Source organism: Triticum urartu, chromosome 2A (genome assembly GCF_056163025.1).
Source record: "Triticum urartu cultivar PI428250 chromosome 2A, HENAU_Tu73, whole genome shotgun sequence".
Taxonomy (NCBI): domain Eukaryota; kingdom Viridiplantae; phylum Streptophyta; class Magnoliopsida; order Poales; family Poaceae; genus Triticum; species Triticum urartu.
The window spans coordinates 660,378,858-660,404,562 of NC_141874.1; the positions used below are offsets into that span (position 1 = coordinate 660,378,858).

A 25,705-nucleotide genomic window follows, 5' to 3' on the forward strand; every position below is an offset into this window, starting at 1 on the left:
TAGATATGCCTTGTCTCTATAATATAGGGGGAGCTCTGTTCCTAGTATTCGTGTGCCATGCAGTCCATAGCACTCATCTAGGTGGCACACATCTAGGGGGAGCCCGTCTATATTATAGAGAGGAGGGGTTTGCATTTACTTAATAGTATTTTCTTTGTGCAAATCCCGTTTTGTCATCAATCCACCAAAAAAGGGGGAGATTGTAAGGACATATTTATCCCTAAGTGTTTTGGTGATTGATGACAACGCATTTGCGGACTAATCGTGTGCCATGAGTATTCCAGATACTTCTTTGCTAGGCACAAGACGATTGGGTGCCCCTCGAAGACTGACGAAGACGGCGTCTTTTCTACATTTCTTTTTGGTGGATTTGAGTCGTAGGAAAGCCGTACTATTAAGAGGGGGTCCGCGTTGGAAAGGTTTGGGTGGAATCATCACGTACACGTCTCCTTATTATCCCCTCCTTCTTCCTTGGAGCTTCCTCCGTTTTCTTGCCTCCCTTGTCTGGCTGCCGTTGTTGGTTGCGGTAGTACTGCTCCCAGGTCAACGGTAGTACCATGGGCATTCGCGGTAGTACCGCGCGGTAGTGCCGTAGTACCGCAGGTGCCCATGGTAGTACCGCGTTCGCCGAGCGGTAGTACCGCGCTATGCAGTCAGGCAGTAGTAACGCCCCTCGGCAGTACTACTGTGTCAGGTTTTTGCTACTTCCGCTTCTTTGCGGAAGTAGGCACGGAAGTTTCCCTTCTCCCCTGGCTGGGATTTTTGCCTCGCGATAGTACCGCATGGGGGAGCGCGGTAGTACCGCGCATGCGGAAGTACCGCCCCCAGCTCCTGTGCGTCTGTTTATCGGTTCTGTGTTGGGGTTGCGGCAGTACCGTGGGTCGGTACGGTATTACTGCATAGCCGTGCGATAGTACCGCTTGGTTGCAAGCAGTAGTACCGCGCGTCCTTGTGGTAGTACCGCTGGCCAGGCGAGGTAGTACCGCCAGCCGCGGGCTGGTTGGTGGGTAACGGTTGGATATTTTCCACACACTATATAAGGGGTCCCCTTCTTCCCCGTTGACTCACCTCTTCCACCACTAAGCTTCATTATTGCTCCAAGCTCCATTTTTCGCCCGATCTCACTCCCTAGCCAACCAAACTTGTTGATTTGCTCGGGAATGGTTGAGAAAGCCCCGATCTACACTTCCATCAAGAGATATTTGATTCCCCCACTAATCCCTTGCGGATCTTATTACTCTTGGGTGTTTGAGCATCCTAGACGGTTGAGGTCACCGCGAAGCCATAGTCCATTGTGGTGAAGCTTCGTGGTGTCGTTGGGAGCCTCCAATTGAGTTGTGGAGATTGCCCCAACCTCGTTTGTAAAGGTTCGGTCGCCACCTCCAAGGGCACCAATAGTGGAATCGCGGCATCTCGCATTGTGTGAGGGCGTGAGGAGATTACGATGGCCCTAGTGGCTTCTTGGGGAGCATTGTGCCTCCACACCGCTCCAACGGAGACGTACTTCCTCTCAAAGGGAAGGAACTTCGGCAACACATCCTCGTCTCCACCGTCTTCACTCTTGATTATCTCGTGCCTTTACTTGTGGAAGCTTATTTGTTTCATATATCTTGCTTGCTTGTGTTCCTATCCGTGTTGCATCATATAGGTTGCTCACCTAGTTGCATATCTAGACAACCTACTTTGATGCAAAGTTTAAATTGCTAAAGAAAAGCTAAAAATTGTTAGTTGCCTATTCACCCCCCTCTAGTCAACCATATCGATCCTTTCAACGCCTGGACAGCGTCCCACCCTAGACTGCCTAAAAATTACTAAATCAATGTGCAGAGCCTAGAAGCTAGGCGCTACATGTATAGTGTGGCGCCTAGCTCTCAGGCGCTGCACACTGACGTAGTAATTTTCGGATCACACGGGTGTGACGCTGGCTAGGCGTGCAACGCCTGTCAGTCAGGCGTTACACAGTGTCGTGTGGCGTCTTCGTATCGGGCGCCACTCAAAAAGGTCATTTGAGTGAATTTTTTTAAGGGCAGTTCATTTTGTGAAATGATTTCATTCAAAGGTTAAAATTGTCAAATTTGCCACAAAAGCAGGTGACACATTATAAGCAATCATACTTCCATTCTGACCAAATGCGCTATTTTATCACCCGATATTATATATCGACTGATGATCGATCCCATCCGAAGGAACAAGCTAATTAACTAAATGGTGAGTGAAAACAGATGACATTTATGAGCGATCACATGTCCCTCTCTGACCAAATCCTCTATTTTATCACTCTTATATTCGATTCGATGATCGATCACATCTGATGGAGCAAGTTAACTAGCTATAGTGTGTCAAAATAGATGACACTTAAATACCTAGTTAGCAATCACACGTTTTTACATTATTTTTACACACAAAAGGCCTTGTAGAGCAACAACTTTTACACACACACACACACACATAGATAAATTATCTGGGGTATATATATATATACCAGCAACGATCTAGTTGGTGGTATTACAGTACGTACGTACGTACACAAACTCTAAATAACAGGCACCACAACTGTCCTTCATCCGAACACGTAGCTGTTCTCGAGAACTTTGAAAACAGTCGGCTCCTCCTCCATCACCTTCACCAGCTCCGGCGCTGCATGCACGTACACCACCCATTCCCCGTCGTCGCGCGCACTCGGCATCGGCATCACGTATGCCGCGCCGGCGGGCCACGGGAAGTGGTACGAAGCGAACGCCGGCAGGCCCGTCCCAAAGTTGATCTCCCGGACCGGAAAACCCATGCCCGACGACACGATGCACGCCGTCGCCTTGGTGCCGCCGGTGCCGCCCAGGTACGCCCTGGCCGCGGCCGGTTTGGGCCGCAGCGCCTCCACCCAGTCGATCAAGCCCCGGAAGTGCTCGTCCGTCGCGGCCTCACGCACCCACCGGTGCACGTCGTCCGCCACGTCGGCGAGCGCCATGCGACGACGAAGGTCGTCGATGCTGTTGACACCGTAAGTTATGGTCAGCACGTTACCGAAGTAGGCCTTCATGGCGCCGTCCGGTGACATGCGGGCGCGCCCGTCCACGACCATGCCCATGCAGCACAGACGCTGATGTGCTGAGCCCGACATAGAGCAGAGTTGCCACAGGTGAGCCGTGAATGCCTCAAGCTTCGTGCGTCCTGGCCCGGCCGTGACCTGCAGCGCCGCGACGTCGGCAGCGGCTATACGGTAGATGCGGTTGACAGCGGTGGCGGCAACGGTGGCCGGAGGGGGTGGCGACGCTGAGCTAAGAGGGGAGAAAAGGCGGTCGATCAGGGCGTTGGTGGCATACGTACGCGGCGATGGGTCGCGCGGGGACACTAGGGAGCGGCGGAAGGTCGGCGCCGGTGGTACGGAGCCACCACGGGACGTGGCCGCCCATGCGACGAGGAACATGTTGAAGGAGTAGGCGTCGCAGACCCGGTGGTCGAAAGTGCAGCCGACGACGGCGCCGCCGCACTTAAACTTTGTGACCTGCAGGTGCGTGCATATGTAGCACGCAACGGAATTAGTAAAAGTTATGGGGATATATAACGTGTCTAGATAACAAAAGACCGTAAAACGGCGGTAATGATCCATACGTTTAGCATTTTCGACAAAAGAACATCATATATATTATGGCTGGAAAAAGAATCTTTAGAGCATCTTATTATCTTGTCTATAATTTCTCATATGAGATCATCTTTTTTTTGGATTTATATTGGATTTTCATATGAGAGCATCTTATTATCTTGTCCATATACTAGTAGTGTACTCCTATAATACAGAAGGCTGCCACGGTGGTGCCTTGGGCCTAACGCGTGAATGACCTGCTCCACGTGGGGCTTATCTTCAGCTGTTTTTCACGTGGACCTGTGCATTACTTTTTTCTGGAGCTAATGATTCTACAATGATGATCATAGTACTACCTGAACAGATATGACGCCGGCCATCTTGGAGGGAACAAGCTTGTCGACGCCCTCGTCCACAATGCCCAGCCGAAGCTCCCGCAGCTCGGTGTCGCCGGCGCTAGCCTCGGTGAAGTCGACGCCGCGGCAGTTGCACAGCAGCTCCGGCTCGCCATCACCGTTGGCCATAACCTCTCCCGCGAGCGGGTAGTACGCCACCAGCACCTTGGCGAGCGCCTCCTTGAGGGCGGCCGCGGTGGGCGCCGGGTGGAGGTAGCAGAAGAAGACGCCGACGTCGATGGGCGGCAGGAGGAGGTCCAGGTTAGACAGCGGCAGGCGGTGCTCCTGCAGCGGCAGCGCCGGCGCCACCGTCGTCGCAGACATGATGGTCACCTCGCCGCCGTGCGCTTCGGTGGTTTCCTTCACCATGGTGTGCGCCGTACGTGTGCGTTCGTGTTGTAGGTATCACGAGAGATGAGTGCATGTCTGAAGTCGAGACGAGATGTGGTGCTGCTATTTAAAGGGAAGGGGTTAGGTAAACTACGTCAGAGCACGTGTACTGCACGCGTAATGCGATGTTAATGAGTTAATCACCATTCACAGTTCCTGTTCGGGAAAATCAATCCTTTCTATGAGTTAACTACTCCATGTAATCTACACTGGCCTACCATTTTCAGCAATGTGAGTTTGGTGGCATTTGTCTGGTTTAGTGGTTCGGGTGGCGTTACCCTTTTGTTTTAGATGAGAAATGACTGCTTAAGTTCACTGTCTAGCTACTAAAACTACCAAGATGAAGATAACATACTGATGAGCTTTTGTTTGCATATATAAAAGACAGTAACACATATACTTGCTAAGATATTATTTCTTTGAGGACGGTTGGTTTGGGACATACGAGGATAATGTTAGTATATATTGGCCCATTGCTATAGGATTTCTTATCCTAGCTTATCTTTAGGATACCCTAAAGCCGTGTACTCTATATGAACTGCCAGTGTGGCTCCACACAACACAATGATATGTGGAAACACTAGCTAGGGAGCATACATGTGGACAATGGTCTATTTTGATTTACGGTGTCTAAGAGCATCTCTAGCAGATCTCATAAAACCGGTTAACTTCTAGAAAAAATCGGTTTCAGGTTGAGGAGTTAAAACGGGCCGAGCCGATCCATTATGCGCTTTAACTCCTCAAAAGATTTACTCCCCGCGTCAGCCGCCACTTATATGCACTCGATCGTAGCTCGTTCTCAAGATAATATTTTGCTTCCCCCATGCCCTTCACTCTCCCCAGCTTGGCTGCAGATCAGGAGTTGCAGCCGACATTTCTAAGCACGCAGCCGCCCCGAGAACACACCGATGAGCCCCGCCCTTCTGGCACCGCCGAAGAAGAAGTACCATGGCGTGCGGCAATGATCATGGGGGACGTGGGTTTCTGAGATAATAGATTCAGACAGGGCCGTCGGTACTGGATCGGCTCCTTCCAGTCGGCAAAGTAGGCGGCGACCGGTGAGAGCCTACGACCTGCAGGCGGTCCGCCTCCACGGTAGCCGGGCGAAGATAAACTTCCCCCTCGGAGCAATAGTTCCATAGTTCGTCGCCATCGACCCCCGAGTAGTCTTCCGCCGCGATGTGCGGGAGAATCGAGAGGCCTTGGGGCGGATCGACGAGGCGTACATGGCCGAGCTCCCTCGGAATCATCCAGAGCTCGTCGTTGAGGAGCTTAGGGTCCTCGAGCTGTACAAGAAGGGTGCCGAGGAGGCCAGGCCGTCTAGTGGGGAGGTCACCGACCTTTGCTCCAGCGACTCCAGTTCCGGGTCCGGCGATGGCATGGATTGGGAGACGCTTGCGAAGGAATAAGACCATATTTTTTTAGTTTTTGTCTCACTCAAATGACTAGTTCAAATTTTTGTTATGCAATGTAGTTTAAATCAAATTTTGCTACCTATGTTTAAATTTGTGTGGAAAAAACTTTAGACAGTTAAATTTAGGAGTTCGGTTAGGAACCACTTTTTTTTCTCCCGCAAAAAATGGAACCACTTTTTTTAACTCCTCAAATTTGAAGAGTTTAAGTTTGAGGAGGCATATTAAGGGGCTAAATTATAAAGTTTCCGCTATAGATGTTCTAAGATATCTGCCCTGGCACTGATGTGCTCTTCACACATCAAAGACACACGCCTGCACATGGGGTAAAAAAAAACCGTGTCGATGTGGTATTTAACCTGTGTGTAGTTTTTCGAGATGGTCTTACACGCATGAGCGATTATTTGGTCAAACGACCAAGTATTTGCACCAAACTGACTTTGCTAACCAGTGATCACTACGTACGGGGACAATACCAAGAGAGGGAGTTGCTCTGATGGATAAGAATATTCAGCGACGATGTCAAAGCCTAGTTTAGGAATCAAGCTACGCTACTTGAGGGATCCGGTCGAACACCGTTCGGGTGCCCCTGCGATTAGTTTAGTGTGCGTTTACCTTTTCAGCGAAAAGGTGAGAACGTAAAAAGTCAAATTAGTTCCCACGGGACATGATTGTTAATTGGTGTATGCAGGAAGGGAAGGCGGCGTGGTAAAAGCGACGGCGATTTTCAAGGTGATTCACGAAAGGGAGACGAGAGAGTGAGCAAAGCATGACAGAAACCAAAACGGTCGTGGTCTGCCGAAGAAACCCTAGATCCACTACGGTCCCAATGTACGGGCTGCTGCAGCCCACCGACGTTTTCTCCCTCGCCAATGTAAAGCTCGATCGGCAGGGTCCCTTGCCTAGGTTCTTTCCCTCTCGCAGCAACCGGGAGAGAGAGACCAGAGTCCCTCGGTCGAACGGGTGTTCTCCACTCCATGGGAGAAAAAGACTTGATCGAGCAGGTTAGTTGGCCTAGCACTATCTACAACACACCCGAAGTCCGTATCATGGCGCTGTTTACCACGCAGATCGGCCGCCTCCACTCCATCTCAGTTCGGGCCTTGGATGCGGATGGCCGAGCCGAAGCGGCCGGCCAACCACTCGATATCGGACACTTGATTCGCCACTTGTCACATTGGCAAGCAGCAACACGTACGGGACGTAGCAATCGATCATGCACTCGGCAATGGCGACTCCGGCTTGTTGGTGCATACTATATTCCTTCTTGGCCGGCCATCATTGCTGTATACCACCTGAGTAACGCACAGCTCGTCTCGTCGGACGGAACAGAACACCGATCGACGACGTGTGGAGCGTATCGTGCATTGACGGGAACTCGACGGGACGGATCCTCAGAGAACTAAAGCGCTGCCTGCTTGTTTGCTACGTACTCCGTACCTAGATTCTCAGAGATGGCATAGTAAAATTCGCGCCTGCCTCGCGCGCGCGCATGCACAGAACTGAATGCTGATCGAGATCGATCGATTGATCGAGTTGGTGGCACAGCGAGCGAAAGCTAGGGTTTGCCTCTCCGGGCGTAGGAAACTGGGATCAAGTACGGGTGGTTCCGGAGACCCTTTTGCTTCACCTGGACACTAGCAATTGGTAAGAAAAGAGATCTCCTCCATCCGCATGCATATGCATCAGCATCATCCATCGACAGGGACAGGCAACTAGACCTTGAGTAGACGGCTCCCGTCTCCGTCTTCCCAGCTTCCATTCGCCCCAGCTAGCGAGACAAATCGATGGGATATATGTGCGCTCGATCGATCGGATCGTGGAGGCGCACACACTCAACCGTTCCATTGACCGGAAGCACACACGGCAGCGTCAATGCAGTCATTACAAGTTAGCATTGCTGATGAGCTTGTGACTGATTTGTGGCCGATTTGACTGGGAAAGTTTTACCGGATCGTTGCCGTGTTGAACCTTTCAAGACCTGCGATGTGATGTCGCGCGAATTACACTGTCCAGATAGATTGGGCTCCTGATTTGATTGCGAGGAAGACCTTATTTACTGCCTCTTGGTGCACTGTCTCTGTTTGGTGTGCATGCATTAACCCTGTGGCACCTCTTTCTTCAGAGTAGTAACATGTGAGATGTGACGCTAGCTTGGTCACTAGCTATGCTAACACAAATTAAGCGCACAGAGAAATTTTTTTTTCTCTTTAGTCCGCTCGTGGCAAACCATGTACAGAACCCAGCTACATAGCTCCCACAGCAACGTGACGGTACCTACTGGACATCCATCGAAATGTAGGAGTTCTGTCCCCGTCACTCTACTAGCTAGCGGAGTGGCTAGGCAGACATTCTACCTAGCGGTCATCGGGTCCAACCTGAGTGGGGATCATCCACTACCATGTCAGGTCATGCACGCAAGGCTTGCGCAGCACATCGATCCGCGCTGCAAGACGCACACGCTGTTATTTAGGTGCACCAACACTACCCCATGCGCATCCAACGGCTTCAGCTAGCCAGGAAACAGCTGAATGCAACCGGGTTTCGTCATCAGCTGGCCAGGATGACAACATGTGCACGTATATATATAGCCAATGCCTGCAATTTGCAGCGCACCCAAAATCTGTTTTTCCAGAGCTTTTGGTGAGACTTGAGAGAGTTTTCCCAACGACTTCATTAGGTGTCCCTCTACGTATAAGTCGAATGCTCTTACATTTATGTCGACCATGCTAGTTATCTGATTTAATCTTCATACCCCTACTTTAGTGTTACCACGCAATAACCATATGCATCCGAGACAACCGGATGTTCAACAAGTTTTCCGAATTCAACAATACTAAATTAGAGTCGGCATACGTTGTACCACACATGTTGTCCTTGAGCTCCATCCAACAACGTGAATGGCCTGCCCTCGGGTATTCACATATAGAGCAACATTAAATGATGAACCAGCTTATAGAGCAACACGAAGCAAAACTTACGATCTCCATGATTGGCGAGCCCGATGGCCACATTGTCTTCACTCATGCAACCGCACCGCAAAACTTCATGACGGAATTGCAGATAGCGTGCCATCAATGCAATATCAACTTCACATTGCGTTGCTGGATGACGTGCATGTCGTAGGATGCGGGGTTTTTTTTTGCGCATGAAACGAAGCATGCACGCGCTACCAAAAGATCGACTACCTTGAGTTTCTGCCTACAAAGTCCGCATATACGGCCAACTACGCATCGCACAACAACTCATCCTCGATCACCAAGTACCCCGTCATCATGCTTTACTCTATAAAGTAACAAGAAGTTCAACAAAAAAATCTCAATGACATTTGATCGAACACTTGTCGGGTGTACTTGGTTACGAAGGGTACCCGGGTGGATAGCGGAGGAGGGCAGGTGTGTTGGTGGGGGCTGCAGACGTCCTACGATGCAAGGTGGTGCCCGAAAAGGTACTTCAGCGGTGTCGAACAAGGAGGGAGCGGATGCAAAGCAAGGGGAAGAAGGGGCAAAGTGGAAGAAAAGTGGACCAATAGGGGGATTTGACTAGGTCTAGGGTGTGGGAGTCCTACGTGGTGGCAGTCTTGACTTCTGCAAAGCCCCCTGCTTCTTATTTGCGGAAAAATGGACATCTGGCCCATTTGCTTATCGATGGGTATCATATTGGATGACAAAATGAATCCGGACAGTTCAGTCCGGACAGATACAGACGGTTTAAGACTTAGAAGAGTATCTCTAGCAGATAGCAGACACCAGACACCATAAATTAATTCCCAAAAACCACTTGTTGGGAGCCTCTAAAAATATTTCGGGGAATGGGAGGCTCAGAGGCTGTCAACTAGCAGATCCTCTGAATAACTCCGGGGAATGGAAAAGTTGCAACCGTTGCCATTTGTGGCCACAAGCGAGGCCAATTCCAAAGCGGCCCATCTAGAGGCCTAGTCCGTGATAAACCATCAGCGATACTGTCGTCGCCGGCCTGGCCAAATCCCTGCGCCTCTCACGCGCGTCGCCGCCGCCCGCCGCCATCGCCGCCAGTTCCCGTTCTACTTCATCCCCTGCCGTCTCCACACCGTCCGTGACCTCGGACATTGGTTCTTGTGGTACGAGCCTCTGGTCATCCATTGATTGTTTGATCCCAAATTAACCTTGCAAATTATGGTCTGACGATACTCACCATCTAGATCCTCCTGTCTGATCTCTAGTGTGGTTTATGTGATGGGTGGAGCAATCTCGCAGGTTATTGGCCAATGGTAGGCTGGCGGGCGGCGGGCGCTCGCGCCGTTCTTCGCCGACTCGGCGCGGCAGCCACGGAGAAGCAGGGTGGCCGTGCGTTGGCGGTCAGCTATAGCAGCAGCTGCCGCAGCAGTAGCGCGAGTGCTCCATTTGGATTGGGTGTGTGCCTGTTTGTCCATAGTCTCCATTTCGCTACTGTTGGCTGTATCTGTATGCCCGCGTATCATGATCTCAAATTCTGAATGCTCATCTGAAGTACAGACGAGCAGCCGTGTAATTGCTTGTGTTTTTTTTTTTTTTGAATGGAGAATTAATATAACAACATAGTCTCAGTTATTATTTGCGCCTTATTTTAGTTAAATTCAGAACACACACACATGTGCCCGTGTGTCACTATGATCCTTGTATCTTTGGTTGTATCCATTTTTGACGAGCTCCGATTCAGTATGATACATTGTGCCGTACTAATATAGTCTTCGCTCCTCAGGAGAGTTCGTAACTTCCGTTTTTTTTCAGTAAGGAGCGCAGTGAGTGTGTTCAACTCTTGATGATGATGACTTTCTAATGGGTGTGATCGATAACCATGTAGGCCAGTGCGCAAGTTTGTTGAGAGCACACACTTCTACCTCCCGGGGAATTCCAACGAACTTCTATCAGCTGCTCCACAATGCTGTAATGACCTTTTCGTGCTATGTTTCAGTTTCTTATCCAACCATGTTTTTGCAATGCTACTGGTTCATTTTTTGATAATAACTAAGTGTGTGTTTGCAACTGACTGACATCGAGCGGGCTCTTAAAAGCAGTTTCATAAGTCAGTATGCTGAACATCATATTGACACCATTCTCATCACATTTATGACTTCATGCATCATAGTGACATGCCTCTTTGTGTTTACATTGTCAATTGGTGTTTCATTGTAGGGAATATCGACCACTAGGAACCTTCTTGCTGCAGATAATTCTATGGTTCCCATTTCTTCTCCGTTGACAACTCCACTAGGGGATGCAGAAGAGACCAACAAAAAGGGTGCAGTAGTTAAGCGGCTGAAAGTCCAAGCTATCAAGAAGGATATCAAGCAGGTAAGCCGTAAGCAAGAGCTCAGTAGTAGTTGTATTTCTCCAAGGCTCCAGATATCCTAAAATGTTTGATCAAGGACATGTCTTCAGTTCTGTGACAGCCATTTATAGTATGCATTTTCCTGAAAACTTCCCTTCACTGTGTTGTTTTGTCAAAATGCATGTAGTTGGTGAAAGCGTTCACATGCTTGGTACGTCGCAAACAACAAATCAGTATGCAGAATGTCATGCATTCAGCTGCTTGAGGATCATCATCTGCAATTGTTACATTTGTGTTCCTGAGATTTGCAATGGTTACGTGTCAAACATACTGTTAGTGACAAGGAAAGTGGAAACCTTTCAATGTACACATGCCTGTTTTTAATAAAAACTAACTTGTTTCTTAACATCAATTTGAAAATGTGTTTGTAGCTACTCCCTCCGTCCGGAAATATTTGTCGTAGAAATGGATACAAATGGATGTATCTAGAACTAAAATACATCTAGATACATCCATTTCCCGGACAAGTATTTCCGGACGGAGGGAGTATTATTCATTGGTTAGTTTATGTATTGATTGAAAACCATTTGCTTATCTCACACCACTGAAATAATGAGCATGTAGAGAGATCAAGGCAGCCTAACAGACTTCCGGAACTGGTGTACTGCTAATAATCTTTTACTAGTACCATCATGAGATATTCAGTCTCTAATTAGTCTGAATCTTCCTGGCTGTTTTAGAACCCCAAGAAGGTGAATCTGGTAGCCAAGCTGGTTCGAGGAATGCGTATTGAAGATGCCTTTTTGCAGCTGCAAGTGACAGTTAAAAGGGCGGCAAAAACTCTGTACCAGGTTTGCTAATTCGGTCAATCTTACCTACTCAAGTACTCCCTCTGTTCCAAATTACTCGTCGTAGAAATGGATGTATCTAGAACTAAAATACATCTAGATACATCCATTTCTGTGACGAGTAATTCGGAATAGAGGGAGTAACTCTGCAGCTTCCGGTGATAGGCCGAGAGTCTCTGTCTATATTTTACATGAGAACTTCTTCCTACCAATCTGTCTAGGTGATCCATTCCGCTCGTGCCAACGCAGCTCACAACCACGGATTGGATTCTGATAAACTTATTGTGGGCAAGTTTGCAACCAAGCACACACATTTACACCTGAATTCTGCAATAAATTCAACCTCATAGCGTTCATCTCCCTTGTTCCTGAACATTGCAGAGGAGGCTTTTGTGGGGAAAGGACTTTACCTTAAGAGGTTGTCTTACCATGCCAAAGGGAGGTGCGGCGTCAGGGAGAGACCTAGGTGCAGACTGACGGTGGTGGTTAGAGAAGCAACGGCCGAGGAAGAAGCGAAGATCGCTAAACTGAGAGTTAGCAACTACAAAAAGCTAACCCGGAAGGAGAAGCAGCTCATGCCGCACCGGCTCATTGAGGTCAGTCCCAGGTGGGCTCGGAAAAGGAAGGAGGAGGAGGCAGACGCCACAGTGTAGGATGAGTTCCTGTTTGCGGGATCTGTCTTTCTTCACTGGCGTGCACCGCGAGAGTTTTGAAGAACAACCGAGGATATTTCATCTGTTGAGATTTAATTACTGAAGAACGACCGTGGCTCCCACGAGAAAGAATTCATGCTCTCATTTGTCTGACCAGTTTTTGTTCTTTGTCCTGTTTGTGTCATCTGTATGAAATCTTTCAAGTCATTTAGCCCTGTGACCGTGTTGTGGCACCGCTGGCGAATTGTAGGTAACAATGAATAAATTTACGTCTGATGTGTTGTTCGTTTAATAGATGCCGACCATCTGCATTTTATCATCTTCGAAGTTGATACTACCTATCTTTTTACTTGTTTGATATTGGCACTTGCATGTGGTGATATTTACTGGTTTATTAGAGCAGACCAAACTGCAGCTTTCAGATTCTGATCAATTTGGTTCATTCATTTTCTCCAGACACAACAACACTGATAGTCTGATACATCCATCATGCACATACACATCACCCTTGACACACGCTGTTAGCCCCAGTTACATCTACAGAACGGCACATTACAAGTGATAGTACTATAGCCACGTACTGTGCTGTACATAATGACCAGCGGAACTCGCAAAGCAGGCATCTGGATCGCACACGTGGGAAGACATCCATACCGCCGGCCGCCGGCGCATCCCGTCACCCGAATATGTCGCTGCTCACCGGGGCTCTGAACACCGTCGGCTCCTCCTCCATCACCTTCACCACCTCCGGCGCCGCGTGGACGTACACCACCCAGTCCCCGCCCCCGCGCGCGCTCGGCATCGGCATCACGTACCCGGCGCCGCCGGGCCACGGGAAGTGGTACGACGCGAACGCCGGACGGCCCCACCCGAAGTCCACCTCGCCGAACGGGAGCCTCAGTCCCGACGACACCACGCACGAGGCCGTCTCCCCCTCGCCGCCGTCGTCGTCGCCGCCGCCTATGTAAGCCCTCGCCACCGTGGGCTCGGGTCGCTGCGCCTCCACCCAGTCGACCAGCCCCTGGAAATGCTCGCCCGTCGCCGCCTCCGCCACCCATCGGTGCACGTCCTCCGCCACGTCCGCGAGCGCCATGTCGCGCAGGTCGGCGGCGCCGAACGCGCCGTAGGGGATGGTCAGCACGTTGCCGAAGTAGGGCCTCATGGCGCCGTCGGGGCACAAGCGGCCGCGCCCGTCGACGACGACGCCCATGCAGCACGAGTCCTGCCGCGGCGTCGCCGCCCTGGAGTAGAGCTGCCACAGGTGGGCCGTGAACGCCTCCAGCTTCGTGCGCCCGGGTCCCGCCGAGGCCTGCAGCGCGGCGACATCGGCGGCGGCCACGTGGTAGATGCGGTTGAAAGCTGTGGGTGGTGCCGCTGTGGCTGGCGGCGGTGGCACGAGGCTGACGGGGAGGAAGAGGCGGTCGGCGAGGGTGCCGGCGGTGCACGACGGAGGCGGGCTGCTCGGCGCGAGGAATGAACGGTTGAAGGACGGGGGCAGCGGGATGGACGTGCCCCGGGCCGCGGCGGCCCACGCGACGAGGAACATGTTGAAGGAGTAGGCGTCGCAGACACGGTGGTCGAACGTGCAGCCGACGACGGCGCCGCCGCACTTAAACTTGGTCACCTGCATGCATGAGTAGCGCCTTGTTGACTTGTTGTGAACTTTACAAAATTTCTACTATTAACTCTACTACTCTTAAATCTTAACCACTACCAATGCCTATGCCCATAACCACAATATTTTTGAGAACCACAAGGATTCGAGTAACAACTTAAGTTGGCTTGTTGGAAGCACATTTTTCGATTTGTCATAAAAAATTACATCTCTATTACATATTTATTCGGAAATTCGGTAGTACTAGCAGTCAAAGCTGCATATTAACAAGCAGTAAATATAAGTAACTAATCAATTATGAAGGAAAATATGAATAGGTACCTAATTGAGCTGTACATTCTGTTCAAGTGTGTGTATGTTCATGTTAGTGTACGCTCGGATCTAACCATGACGCAAGGCCACTAAAAATATGCAGTGTCACAGTTACAAGACAGAATTGTTTCAAAAAAAACAGTGACAAGAAGAAATTAATAATCGCTGTCATGCGGGTTTAGGTAGTAACACAAGATGCAGTTGGAGGTGGTGAGTTCGACAGGATGGAAGCAGTTGACCAGCACATGGATTTAATTGAACACTAAAGTACTCTGGGTAATAGCTTCACGTGGCGAGGTGATGCTGGCGCCAGTACGTACGAACGCTAGACGTACGTACACCAACAAGGCAACAAACACGATGCATGAAGCATGTACGTATGGCAGTGATCCGAACCTGCACGCTCATGACCCCGGACTTCTTCTTGGGCACCAGCCCCTCGACGCTCTCGTCCGGCAGGCCGAGCCGCAGCTCCCGCAGCTCGACGCCGTCCGCGGCCGCCTCGGCGAAGTCGACGCCGCGGCCGCTGCACAGCAGCTCCGGCTCCCCCGCGGCGTTGGCCACGACCTCGCCGGCGAGCGGGTAGTACGCCACCAGCACCTTGGCCAGCGCCGCCTTCAGGGTCGGCGCGGGGTGGCTACCTGTACCAGCTGCGGCGTAGCAGAAGAAGACGCTGACGTCGATGGGGGGCAGGATGAGGTCGAGGTTGGAGAGCGGCAGGCGGTGCTCCTGCAGCGGCAGCGCCGGCACCACGGTGGACGTGAACGTCACGGCCACCTCGTCGCCGCCGTGGCATTTGGCGGTGGCCTCACTCTCATCGTAGTGCACCATGATGCGAGCGCGTACGTGGTTACTCTTGTGTGAGCTGCCGAGGAGGGAGCTGTGTGCTTCCTGTGTGTGATCGATGGGGTGAACCGGCGGGCGGTTATTTATAGGAGGCTAAGGTGCATAAAGAATTATGGAGTACCAATTAAAGAGACGCTCCATTATTGCAGCTCCCTGCATGACACACATGTCAGACCTAATGTTTAGTTTAAGAAAAACCACGTCGTGTTCAACGGGAGAAATCAGACATTTTGAGAAAAATCGGCTCGTATTCTAACGAGAAATATATAATACGATTAGCAAAGTTGACCCTTGTTTATTAGTGGGAATTTTCCTCACAATACAGTGCAGATACATTCATCGATGTGTTCCGGAACTGCTGCTTGAGATCTTGCTCAGGATATCTGGATCGGACAGAAGTTGGTTGTGCATGTCCATATCACCCTACGAGGTTCTGAGGGCGTGGCGCGAAGCTCTATTGGTTGATGACACCTTGGGACATGTCGGCTTCTCTATTTCCATGATGGAGACACCGATGAAAAAGGGCATGGTGGCCGAGATGAGAGGATCAGCTAGACGGACGGAGCCTTGGTGGCGATGGAGCCAGCCAGGTGTTAGATAAGTCTCAGGAGCACGAGTGATAAGTGGGGGCGGCAACACTGACGGATTTCATTTTTGATGGTACTCCTCGAGTGCCGAGTCGTGATTTTCAGGGTGAAAACCTAAGGTCTGATCTTCATTGGTTGTGTCTGATGATTTTCTTGCTAAAAGAATTGTTTTGAGAGCGTGGACTTTCTTCAGGGTGAAAACTTAAGATTTTGGATGTTCCCTTCTTGGAGACGTTGCTTTTGAAGACCTTTTATATTTTTGGGTGTTGTATTAGGTAGTAACATAGCGCATTTCAAGAAATTTTTGTTTGTGGCACATAGTTAATGAGGAGAGAGGTGTTCAGAGTAACATAATATGTTACTGTAACGTAGCGCTTTCCGAGAAAGTATGAGTCTATAAGGTAATAAATAAAGTCATCTATGACACTACTATTATGTTACTTTGCACTATGAAGATAGTAACTTAGACTAGTGTCATATACATGACACTAGTATAAATTACTCCCCACTATTACCAGCCTCAAGCCTCAGTGAAGATGCAGGTGAGAGGGGACAGGGAAGGCCGGCGCCATTGCTGATCCCGTTGAGAAGGAGGAGGAGGGCGAATCGCTCTTCCGTTAATTTTGGGTTGGGTTGGAAGTTCTTTGTTTTTTCCCATCTACTCACTGGTTACATGCAAACAGATGATACTCATCACAGTATAAACAACAGCGCGGCCATTATAAACTTTGACCTCGCAGTCTAAGTATTGCAGTACACATGTTCCTGTTCATTACTTTGAGCGTTTTTCCTCTGACTTCATATTTCGATGTTCATATTATACGTAGGAGTATGGGATTAGACATCATGTACTCATGCTCCTTCCTCTGACAGTATGTGTAGTAGCACACATGCTCCTTCCCAACACCTTCCAGTCCAACCTTAATTAAGGCAACTTAACTACTGCCTAACTTACCTTTCTCAGTCCTCAATGTGAAGACAAAACATGCATGGCATGCAGTTAAGCACTGATTTGACTTTGTTGCTTGACGAGGGTTTAGTCGAATTAAAGCTAACTAATTCTTGCCATACACGATGTTTTTTGGATATGCCCCATTTTACCTCCTACTTTCTGGCCTTGTAACAGCTTCATTTGATTTTAAAAATCTTGTCACATTTTACTCTCTAAGGCACTGACCACTTTTATCTCTATTTTCTCTCTCAAACTCACAAGGTAGATGCACGCGTCAGGGTGATGTGGCAGCTGGTTGGGTAGACAATTCAGCGCCGCACGCAGCTGCTCGGCATAATTTGATGATATTTCACTCAATTTGATGGAGTTTGGTTAATTTGGGGGAAGTTGCATGATACACTCATCGTCCTCAATGAATGCATGCATGAGCTGTCCCCTCGGGCAACTGTCGTGTCATCTCGAAAAGCTGGCCCAACTTGTCAGTTTACAAAAACTGACTGAAATATGTCACAATTCACAGCTGAAAGGGAAAATGTTGAAGTTTTTATTTAATAAAAATGGGCATGACTCATGACGTCACGAGCAAGGGGGAATGTACATTTTTCAAGAAAATCAGATCGAAAACTCAGCATTATGTATATACTAAAAATTTTGTAAGGCAGTCCTAAGCAATATATGAACCATTAAATATTCATGATCTAATGGCTGATTTAAAGATAATGGAACATTAATAAAGTTGTGAACATTAATACATTGACGTTGTACAATGGAAGCAATTTCTATAATTTATTCATTTCCTTTTAAGCCTCGAGCGTAGAAGGGAAAAACACAAACGTAGCTAATTTGTTCTGAAATTCCTATAAAAATTCCAATAAACCAAAGTAGACGTTAATGTTTTGGTAAAGTCAAACTTTTCCAATCGAAAATGTGGTTTTCTGCAAAATCAAATACATTAGTATGATTGGTAAAGTATCCATGTTTTTATTTTGTCAGTTGAGTGTTCTTGAGCAAAAATTTATAATGTTGTCACACAGAGAACATTCGGTACATACCATGGAGCAAGTACATCACTCATACAGTCATGCTGATGTGAAGCGCATCAATAATTATTACATTTGCAATTTAGATGAATTGTAATGTGTATACTTTCTTTAGGGTAACATACATATACATATGTTTTTTTTCTTGATAAAGGGCACTTTTATTAACATAATATGTAGCATCAAGCGGATACAACAAATGAGCAACACACAGCCTCTGCATAGCTAAGATGCATACAACCACACTCCAACACTATGCATATGTCAAACTCGCAGGGGCAGTGGACCGATCTGGAGATTATGCTGCCACCAATGTTGGGTAAAGACCTTCCTGGCCACCTGCTCAAACAACATATATGTATGATATACAAGAGCCAAATGTGAATATTTTGTATATTGAAAAGAGATGAAAAACATTTAAAGCATTTCTTTTTGACAAGTTGTTATTGTTACTAAAATATTATGTGTAGTCAAATATACTCCTGATGAATGGATGGCTCAAATCAAATATTTATCTGGCCTCTTATGAGGTAAGAGGGACATCCCAACATACATAGACGTTACTGTTTTTTTAAACGAGAAACCAGGCAATTTAAGAAACTAGACTGATATTCTAAGTTTCTAATTAGAGCGATTCCTACCCCCACCAACCCACACGGTAGAGTACACATACATACTACATACAGAGTCAATGGACTTAATCAATAGATAATACGCGAGAGGCATGGCTGAGGAAGTGTCACGATAGTACGTCAGACTTTTGCTAAATGCTGATTGCATAACGCTCGCGTCTTCACCGCTTACATGTATAGATATAATAGACACGTATAGCACCAAGCTAGAAAAAAAATCCTACGATGTCAACTATGTAGTAATGGTGCCATCTATGCAATTAAGCTGTGATTAGTATAGAATTCGTTAAGAAATTATAAAAAGGACTGTGTCAGCTGACACCAGTGCCTCTATGAGCTCCGTCGTATAAACAACAGATGAGCCCATTATTGACTTTGATCTCACAGAAAATGTGTTCACAACTTCACATTCATTATTTTGGGTGTTTTCTTGGTGATTTCGTATTTCATTGCTGGTAAGTGGCAAAGTACCAATTCCATTTTGTGTAGCCGCAAACCGTAGAACAATAGTTCTACTTGTTCTACGGTAATTTTCATTAATATAAACAGTAGTATTTACAACAAAGAGAAACATAAGCTGCGAACTGAAGAAAATCCATCTTCAAAACAGGCGCTTCACTTGGAGTAACGAAAGGGCTAATCCAACCTTATGCAAACTTGACTCCTTTTTCTGCAACGCCGAATGGGACACCATTTTCAACACTCATGTGCTTTACGCCCTCTCGTCTTCCCTCCCCGACCATTGCCCGCTTTTGCTCGCTGACGACAAGGGCCCGAGGAGGCCTAGGACGTTCAAGTTCGAGAACTTTCGGGCATCCATGCCCGGGTTCAATGAGGTGGTCCTGGCGGCGTGGCAAGAGCATGTCGCGCACACCGAGCCATACCAAGTATTGTTCCACAAGCTCAAAAAGACGGCCATAAGGCTCACAGAATGGAGCAGGAGGCTTTTCTCGAAATCTAAGGTTCAATTACACGCCGCTCTTTTGGTGATCCTTCGTCTTGACATTGCTCAAGAGGACCGGCAGCTTTCCGCTAAGGAGATTGACCTTAGAAGTAGGCTTAAAAAAGAGTAGTAAGCTTGGCCGTGCTGGTAAGGGCTCGGAAGAGGCAATGCGCAAGAATGTCCAACCTTAAAGAAGGTGATGCAAACACAAAATTCTTTCACCGCCGGATTAACGCAAGGAGAAGAAAGAACCACATACATAGACTCAAGCATGACCAAGGTTGGGTCACCGAGCACGATGTGAAGGAAAAAATTGTACATGATCACTTTTCTGATGTCATGAAAAAAGGGGGGCCGTGTTCGAAGGATTTCAACTGGGACGAGCTCAATGTGGAGTCCCATGATTTGCATGATCTTGATTCCGTCATTACCGAGCAGGAGGTTCACAATGCCATCAATGACATGCCAAGTGACAAGGCGCCTGGACCGGATGGCTTTACAGGGGCGTTTTTTAAGAGGTGTTGGGATATCATCAAGCATGACATCATGAGAGTCATTTCCTGCTTCGACTCTCTCCACACGTCTAACCTTCATTGGTTAAATTCAGCGAATGTGGTGCTATTGCCCAAGAAGGAAGGGGCGGAAGGAATAGCTGACTATAGGCCTATTAGTCTCATTCATGCGATCACCAAGATTATTGCGAAGGTGCTCTCCATCCGGCTAGGCCCCCATATGAACAAGCTTGTTTCCAACGCCCAAAGCGCCTTCATCAAGACGCGAAGTATTCATGACAACTTCATGTATGTGCGAAATCTTGCCCGCCGGCTTCACAAGCGCAAGACCCCTTCCCTACTATTCAAGCTTGATATTCGCAAGGCGTTTGACTCGGTCAAGTGGACGTACATCCTTGATCTCCTTCAACGGAAAGGTTTTCCAAGCAAGTTTAGGAACTGGATAGCGGCCCTACTTTGCTCCTCATCGCTGAGGGTCCTATTGAATGGGATCGCCGGGCCCCCCATCAAGCACGGTAAGGGGCTTCGGCAAGGGGACCCAATCTCCCCGCTTCTATTTGTCATCGCCATAGATCCTCTTCAACAAATCCTTGAGTTGGCAACGAGAAAGAAGATTCTTCACAAGATTCGGGGGAGAGGTGTAATGGTGCGGACCTCCCTTTACGCGGATGATGCAGCGGTTTTTATGGCTCCAATCAAAAGGGACATCGACAACCTTGCGGCCATTTTGGACGGTTTCGGGGAGGTCACGGGCCTATGTACAAACTTCCATAAGAGTTCAGTCGTGCCCATTCGACGTAGCCACCTTAACTTGGGACACATTCTTCAAAACCTGCCCGCGACACGAGCATCCTTCCCAATGCGGTACTTGGGCCTCCCTCTCTCAGTTTGGCAGCTCAAGAAAGGTGACCTTCAATTCCTTGAAGACAAGGTGGCAAGCAGGTTGGTTGCATACGAGGGCAAGAACATCACCACCATTGGTCGGACGACTCTTGTCAAGTCGGTGATTACCTCCCTTGCGGTCTACTTCATCACGTCGCTTGTCATACCGGCATCTACTCTTCGGAATGTCAATAAGCTTGAAAGGGATTTCCTTTGGGCCGGTGCGGACAAGACGACAGGGGCAAAATGCAAAGTCAACTGGGAAATTGTTTGCCGTCCACGTGAATATGGTGGTTTAGGGGTGCTCAACACAGATAAGTTCGCACGCGCCTTGCGCTTGAGATGGCCTTGGTATGAGTGGAAGGAACCAAGCAAGATGTGGGTTGGGATGGGAAACCCGTGCGACGAGGAGGATTTGAAATTTTTCTACGCCTCGATAACCATCACCATAGGGAGCGGGGCAAGGACTCCATTTTGGGACGCCCCTTGGCTACTTGGACGTACGCCCAAGGAGATCGCCCCGCTCATCTTTGATGCATCCTCGAGAAAGATTTGGATGGTGCGTGAGGCCCTCCAAAACAACGCATGGATCATGAAGATCAAGCCTCCTACCGCTCTATCCATTGAGCACATTCGACAGTTCTTCACCCTTTGGAGTTTAGTGCATGGTGTACAACTTGATGGGAGTGCCGATGATGGCATTGTGTGGAAACATTCGACAAATGAGCTCTACTCCGCGGCCTCTGCCTACAAGGCGCAATTCCTTGACATGACCTTCTCCTCTTTGGACCAAATGATGTGGAAGGCTTGGGCGCCGCCAAAGGTCAAGTTCTTCGCATGGTTGGCTATTCAAGATCGCATTTGGACCGCCGATAGGTTGGACAAGCGGGGATGGACAAATTGTGGGCTCTGTCCTCTTTGCAAGAGAGTGCAGGAGTGTGGCGCGCACCTCTTTTTCAAGTGTCGTTTCACATTGAGGCTTTGGGGCTTGGTCAAAGAGAAATTACGACTTGAGAACTTCGATGTCACTTCTTGGCACTTGGAAGGCTCCACACAGAAGTGGTGGGAAAGTCGTGCCGGCGCGGGCACCACTCAGAGGAAGGCCATGGCTACGCTTACCATGCTTGTCTCCTGGACCGTATGGAACGAAAGGAACGCAAGGGTCTTCCGCAACAAAAGCGCGCCACCAACCATTTTGCTCAACAACATCATGACGGAGGCAAATCTTTGGGTCACCGCCGGGGCTAAAAACCTAGGGTCACTCATGTCGCGAGAGTAATAATCCATGCCGTTGTTTTGGGTCGCTTGTAACAAACTCTATCCTATTCTTAATTAATAGATGAGGCAAATCTTTTACCTCTGTTTTAAAAAAAACATAAAATGAAAAAAATAAAGAAAAGACTATCCAATGCAAGCTCTAGGTAACATCAAACTGATTAAGATTTGACTCTGATCTCAGAGGTTGGAATCAATCCAATCTTTGAGGGCACTGCTTCTGCTTGATTCTGTGTTCCAAGAGGGCAAGGTCTTGGCTAAGCAAGTATTTTCCAAGTGTTTAACCAATGAGCTTCTCTTCTAAAAACTTTGCCATTTGTTCGAATCCAAATGTTCCAACAGCCAAGTACCAATGGCGGGTGCAAAGTCAAGCCTGCCATTGATAAGAGACTCCTCTGTCACTAGTATTTGGGTATATTATCAGTGACATGTGTCATAGTAGCCCCATCATTGGTAGCTACGGTAAACAATTATGGGGTAGTGGATCACGCGATTAAACTTGCTCATGTATTCCTGCAAAAATAAAACGAAAAAAATACTTTTGTATGTTTTCCTCTCCAACACCTTCCAATCCAATCTTAAAGCAGCTTACTACATCCGTCCAGGTTTATTGGTCCCCTTCATATTTTATTGATCCCACTGAATGAGCATCGTCAGAAATCCCGGAATAAATCCTGGAATATGTCACAATGTCACTGCTGAGAGGTAAAATATTATAGATTTTTTTTAATGCCGTAAAAAGTGTCACGAGGTCACAAACTAACGATAAAAAGTGAAATTTACATTTTTTAACAAGAAAATCATATCCGAAACTCAGCATGATACTCCATATGCCATCATACATAAACGCAGTTACTCCAAAGTCGAATCATCAGTTCGGCTTCATTAGTTAGAAGTTGATACTGTTGATTAATGTTCATATAGTAGTATAATATCAGTAAAACTGGCACGTACGAATGGCTCTATGCAATGAAATTCTGGTAGGAATCTCTCTCTCTCTCTCTCTCTCTCTCTCTCTCTCTGCCTTGGGGCCATTCGACTATTATTTTTGTTAGAACGGACCCATGCATACGTATGCATGCATGGCTAGACACCCGACCAAACTCTGCATGCTGTGACACGAGGTCCGGTCGAGCTATTCTCTTACCTACTAATGAAGCAGACATGAACAGATTGAAGCCAAGAACGATCGATGCTGCGTACGTGAATATACGTGGTCAAAAGGAAGAGACTAAAAGCTCCCAGCCAAGAGATGAAGTTAACTAGAAGCAACCGTGCACATGCACTAGCTACTCTACACATCTGGCTAGCTACTTAAGGAGTGGGCTGTTCTAAGTTCTAATAGTTCGTGAGATAATCTCTCTGGTTGCAACAGAAGGGTATATACAAGTAAGTAACCAACACAGCACAACTAATATATCCACAATTAGTACATGACACGCAAGTGTTAGGTTCAGCGGGACATCGGCATGGAAAGGGGGGGTTTGCTAGCTCAACACCCACACACTTCTTTTAATCTAACCCTCACCAGGCCGGTTGGTCGGAACTGGTGCAAAGTGATCAAGCTAGCCACTCTTCTTGAGACCAGTGGGCACTCTCATCAGTGGCCAAATAGCATGCGTGCATGCATGCATGCAGCAGTCTCGCTTGCATTGACCAACTATTGCCGGCCGTACGTACGTGATGCTACGTGGTGGCGAGTGTGGGCGTGACCATTGTGTAGACTAAAGCATGCATCTATCGATCATATTCATATCTGCCGTCCATATATGTACTGTCCAAATGGCAAAGTTGGCTAACTATCTAGCGCAGGTAAGAAACTGTGGAAAAAGCTAGGGACGTCAGGCCCCGGGCGTACGGTGATGATGCACAGACAAGTGCGCTTAGAGCCCAAATCCGGCACCCTATAAGTCGGCGCGTCCGTGAATAGTGATCAGTTAGTTCTCAAATTCTCTTCCGCACATTAGCGTACCTCATATCCGGCACCTTAGATCCATATTACACATGCAACATGATGAACTACTCTACATGATCAAACAACGGACAACGAAATTGGCATCAAACGGACAACAAAATGCACATAAACCCACTTTACATTATTCAAAAGATCACCACAGTACATCGTTGGACAAGTTCTAAACTTAAACAACTAAAAAAATATAAACGGAGGAGGACGAGTGGGATCACCATTTCCACGCCAACCCTTTGTCCTTTCGATCGTCGGCACAGCTGTAGGCATCCGCAGCTGGTGGTGGATATTGGTCGTCGTAAGAGGAGAAGCCGTGGTCGTCGCCGTCATTGGATGAGGAATCAGAGATGACAACGAGACCCTTCTTCTGTCGGACAACCATGTCCTGCTGCCGCTTTAGCTTCGCCACCCGAGCCGCCTCCGTCGTTGCCTCCGCTGCCTCGCGCTCCGACTGCTCAATGGCAAGCCAAAGCGCCTTCGCGTTCTTCCTCTGTAACCGGCGAGCATCCATCTCCGCCGTCGTCAGCGACCGGTGGTAGACCCAAGCGAGGAGCCGCTCGTCCTTGTTGGGATCCTACGGCAACCCGCGTCGGCGGTGCACGGATTGCTCCATCGTGTCCCTCTCCCTTGCACGCTGCTTCTCGCGGTGGGCGGCACCTCCGATTTCGGCGGGCGCGTCCGGGCCGGCGGGAGAAGGGACAGCGTGGGGGCAGGAGGGGCCAGCTTCGGCATTCGCGCTGCGTCGGCGCGTGAGCGGCGGCGGGGCAGATCCGTAACTGCCTGTCGTGTCCACCTTCGGCCGTTCCAGCGCAACGCGGAGGGCCAGCTCCTCATCGACGTCGAGGTCAGAGTTGGAGCAACTGCCAGAGCTCGACTTCCTCACCGGAGTCGTCGGATTCAATCCAAATCGGAGAAATCGGAAAGGGAAGATTTGAAGCTGCCTGTTGTGTCCACCTTTGGCCGTTCCAGCGCAGCGTGGAGGGCCAGCTCCTTGTCGACGTCGAGGTCAGAGTCAGAGCAACTGCTGGAGCTCGACGTCCTCGCTGGAGTCGTCTGATTCAATCCAAATCGGAGAAATCAGAAATGGGAGAAGAAAGGACGGAGCGAGAGAAGAGAGTGAGGTGAGCTAAGGTTCCTGATTGGGGTTTTTTGTGGGGACGAAGTGGGGTAAGTAGTGGGCCGGGCCGCCCCATATCCGCCCAACATTTTGGCTGGATATGATGGGCGGCTGATAGCCCAGTCGTTTGAGGTAGTCGGTTTTTTTATCGAACGTTGAGACCGATTTAAGGCGCTCGGATGTAGATACTCTTATACAGGATACCCTTACCTTACGATCAATAGAGATGCTAAGATTCCCTTACCTCAGGATCAGTAGAAATGCTAAGATTCCCTTGAGGAACCTTATGGAAATCATAATCATATTATGTCATGTTCACATGCACATGATACACGACATACGCATGCGTCCATGGAGCATTTATCTCGCACGATACAGCATATCGTGATACGGATCAAGAGGAACAAAGCTCATACCATGTTGCGTTCACACGATACACGCCATGCATGCACTAGT

General features: G+C 48.5%; 3 protein-coding genes across 3 annotated transcripts; 1 reads left to right on the forward strand and 2 right to left on the reverse strand.

Annotated features, from left to right (window-relative positions):
• Positions 1–2,254: 2,254 nt before the first annotated feature.
• LOC125533930 (coniferyl alcohol acyltransferase-like) lies at positions 2,255–4,417 on the reverse strand. The gene is made up of 2 exons (XM_048697256.2): positions 3,937–4,417; positions 2,255–3,502 (listed from the first exon to the last, which is right to left on the reverse strand). Exons 1-2 carry the CDS (start codon positions 4,342–4,344, stop codon positions 2,561–2,563), a joined length of 1,350 nt encoding a protein of 449 aa, XP_048553213.1. The 5' UTR covers positions 4,345–4,417; the 3' UTR covers positions 2,255–2,560.
• Positions 4,418–9,688: 5,271 nt separating this feature from the next.
• LOC125533931 (uncharacterized) lies at positions 9,689–12,863 on the forward strand. Its single transcript, XM_087540065.1, has 7 exons — positions 9,689–9,876; positions 10,013–10,168; positions 10,599–10,681; positions 10,931–11,089; positions 11,807–11,917; positions 12,136–12,202; positions 12,296–12,863. Exons 2-7 carry the CDS (start codon positions 10,024–10,026, stop codon positions 12,565–12,567), a joined length of 837 nt encoding a protein of 278 aa, XP_087396191.1. The 5' UTR covers positions 9,689–9,876; positions 10,013–10,023; the 3' UTR covers positions 12,568–12,863.
• A 120-nt stretch (positions 12,864–12,983) lies between these two features.
• LOC125533932 (coniferyl alcohol acyltransferase) lies at positions 12,984–15,379 on the reverse strand. Its single transcript, XM_048697257.2, has 2 exons — positions 14,891–15,379; positions 12,984–14,191 (listed from the first exon to the last, which is right to left on the reverse strand). The coding sequence occupies exons 1-2, from the start codon at positions 15,323–15,325 to the stop codon at positions 13,244–13,246; spliced, it is 1,383 nt and encodes a 460-aa protein (XP_048553214.1). The 5' UTR covers positions 15,326–15,379; the 3' UTR covers positions 12,984–13,243.
• Between the last annotated feature and the right edge of the window lie 10,326 nt (positions 15,380–25,705).

Excerpts from the sequence above, each read along its gene's own strand:
- LOC125533932 (XM_048697257.2), bottom strand. The coding sequence starts at position 15,325 with ATGGTGCACTACGATGAGAGTGAGGCCACCGCCAAATGCCACGGCGGC. Across the intron at positions 14,192-14,890 it reads CCGGGGTCATGAGCGTGCAG|GTGACCAAGTTTAAGTGCGG; the intron begins GTTCGGATCACT and ends TCATGCATGCAG.
- LOC125533931 (XM_087540065.1), top strand. The coding sequence starts at position 10,024 with ATGGTAGGCTGGCGGGCGGCGGGCGCTCGCGCCGTTCTTCGCCGACTC. Across the intron at positions 10,682-10,930 it reads ATCAGCTGCTCCACAATGCT|GGAATATCGACCACTAGGAA; the intron begins GTAATGACCTTT and ends GTTTCATTGTAG. Across the intron at positions 11,918-12,135 it reads CGGCAAAAACTCTGTACCAG|GTGATCCATTCCGCTCGTGC; the intron begins GTTTGCTAATTC and ends CAATCTGTCTAG.
- LOC125533930 (XM_048697256.2), bottom strand. The coding sequence starts at position 4,344 with ATGGTGAAGGAAACCACCGAAGCGCACGGCGGCGAGGTGACCATCATG. Across the intron at positions 3,503-3,936 it reads CCGGCGTCATATCTGTTCAG|GTCACAAAGTTTAAGTGCGG; the intron begins GTAGTACTATGA and ends ACGCACCTGCAG.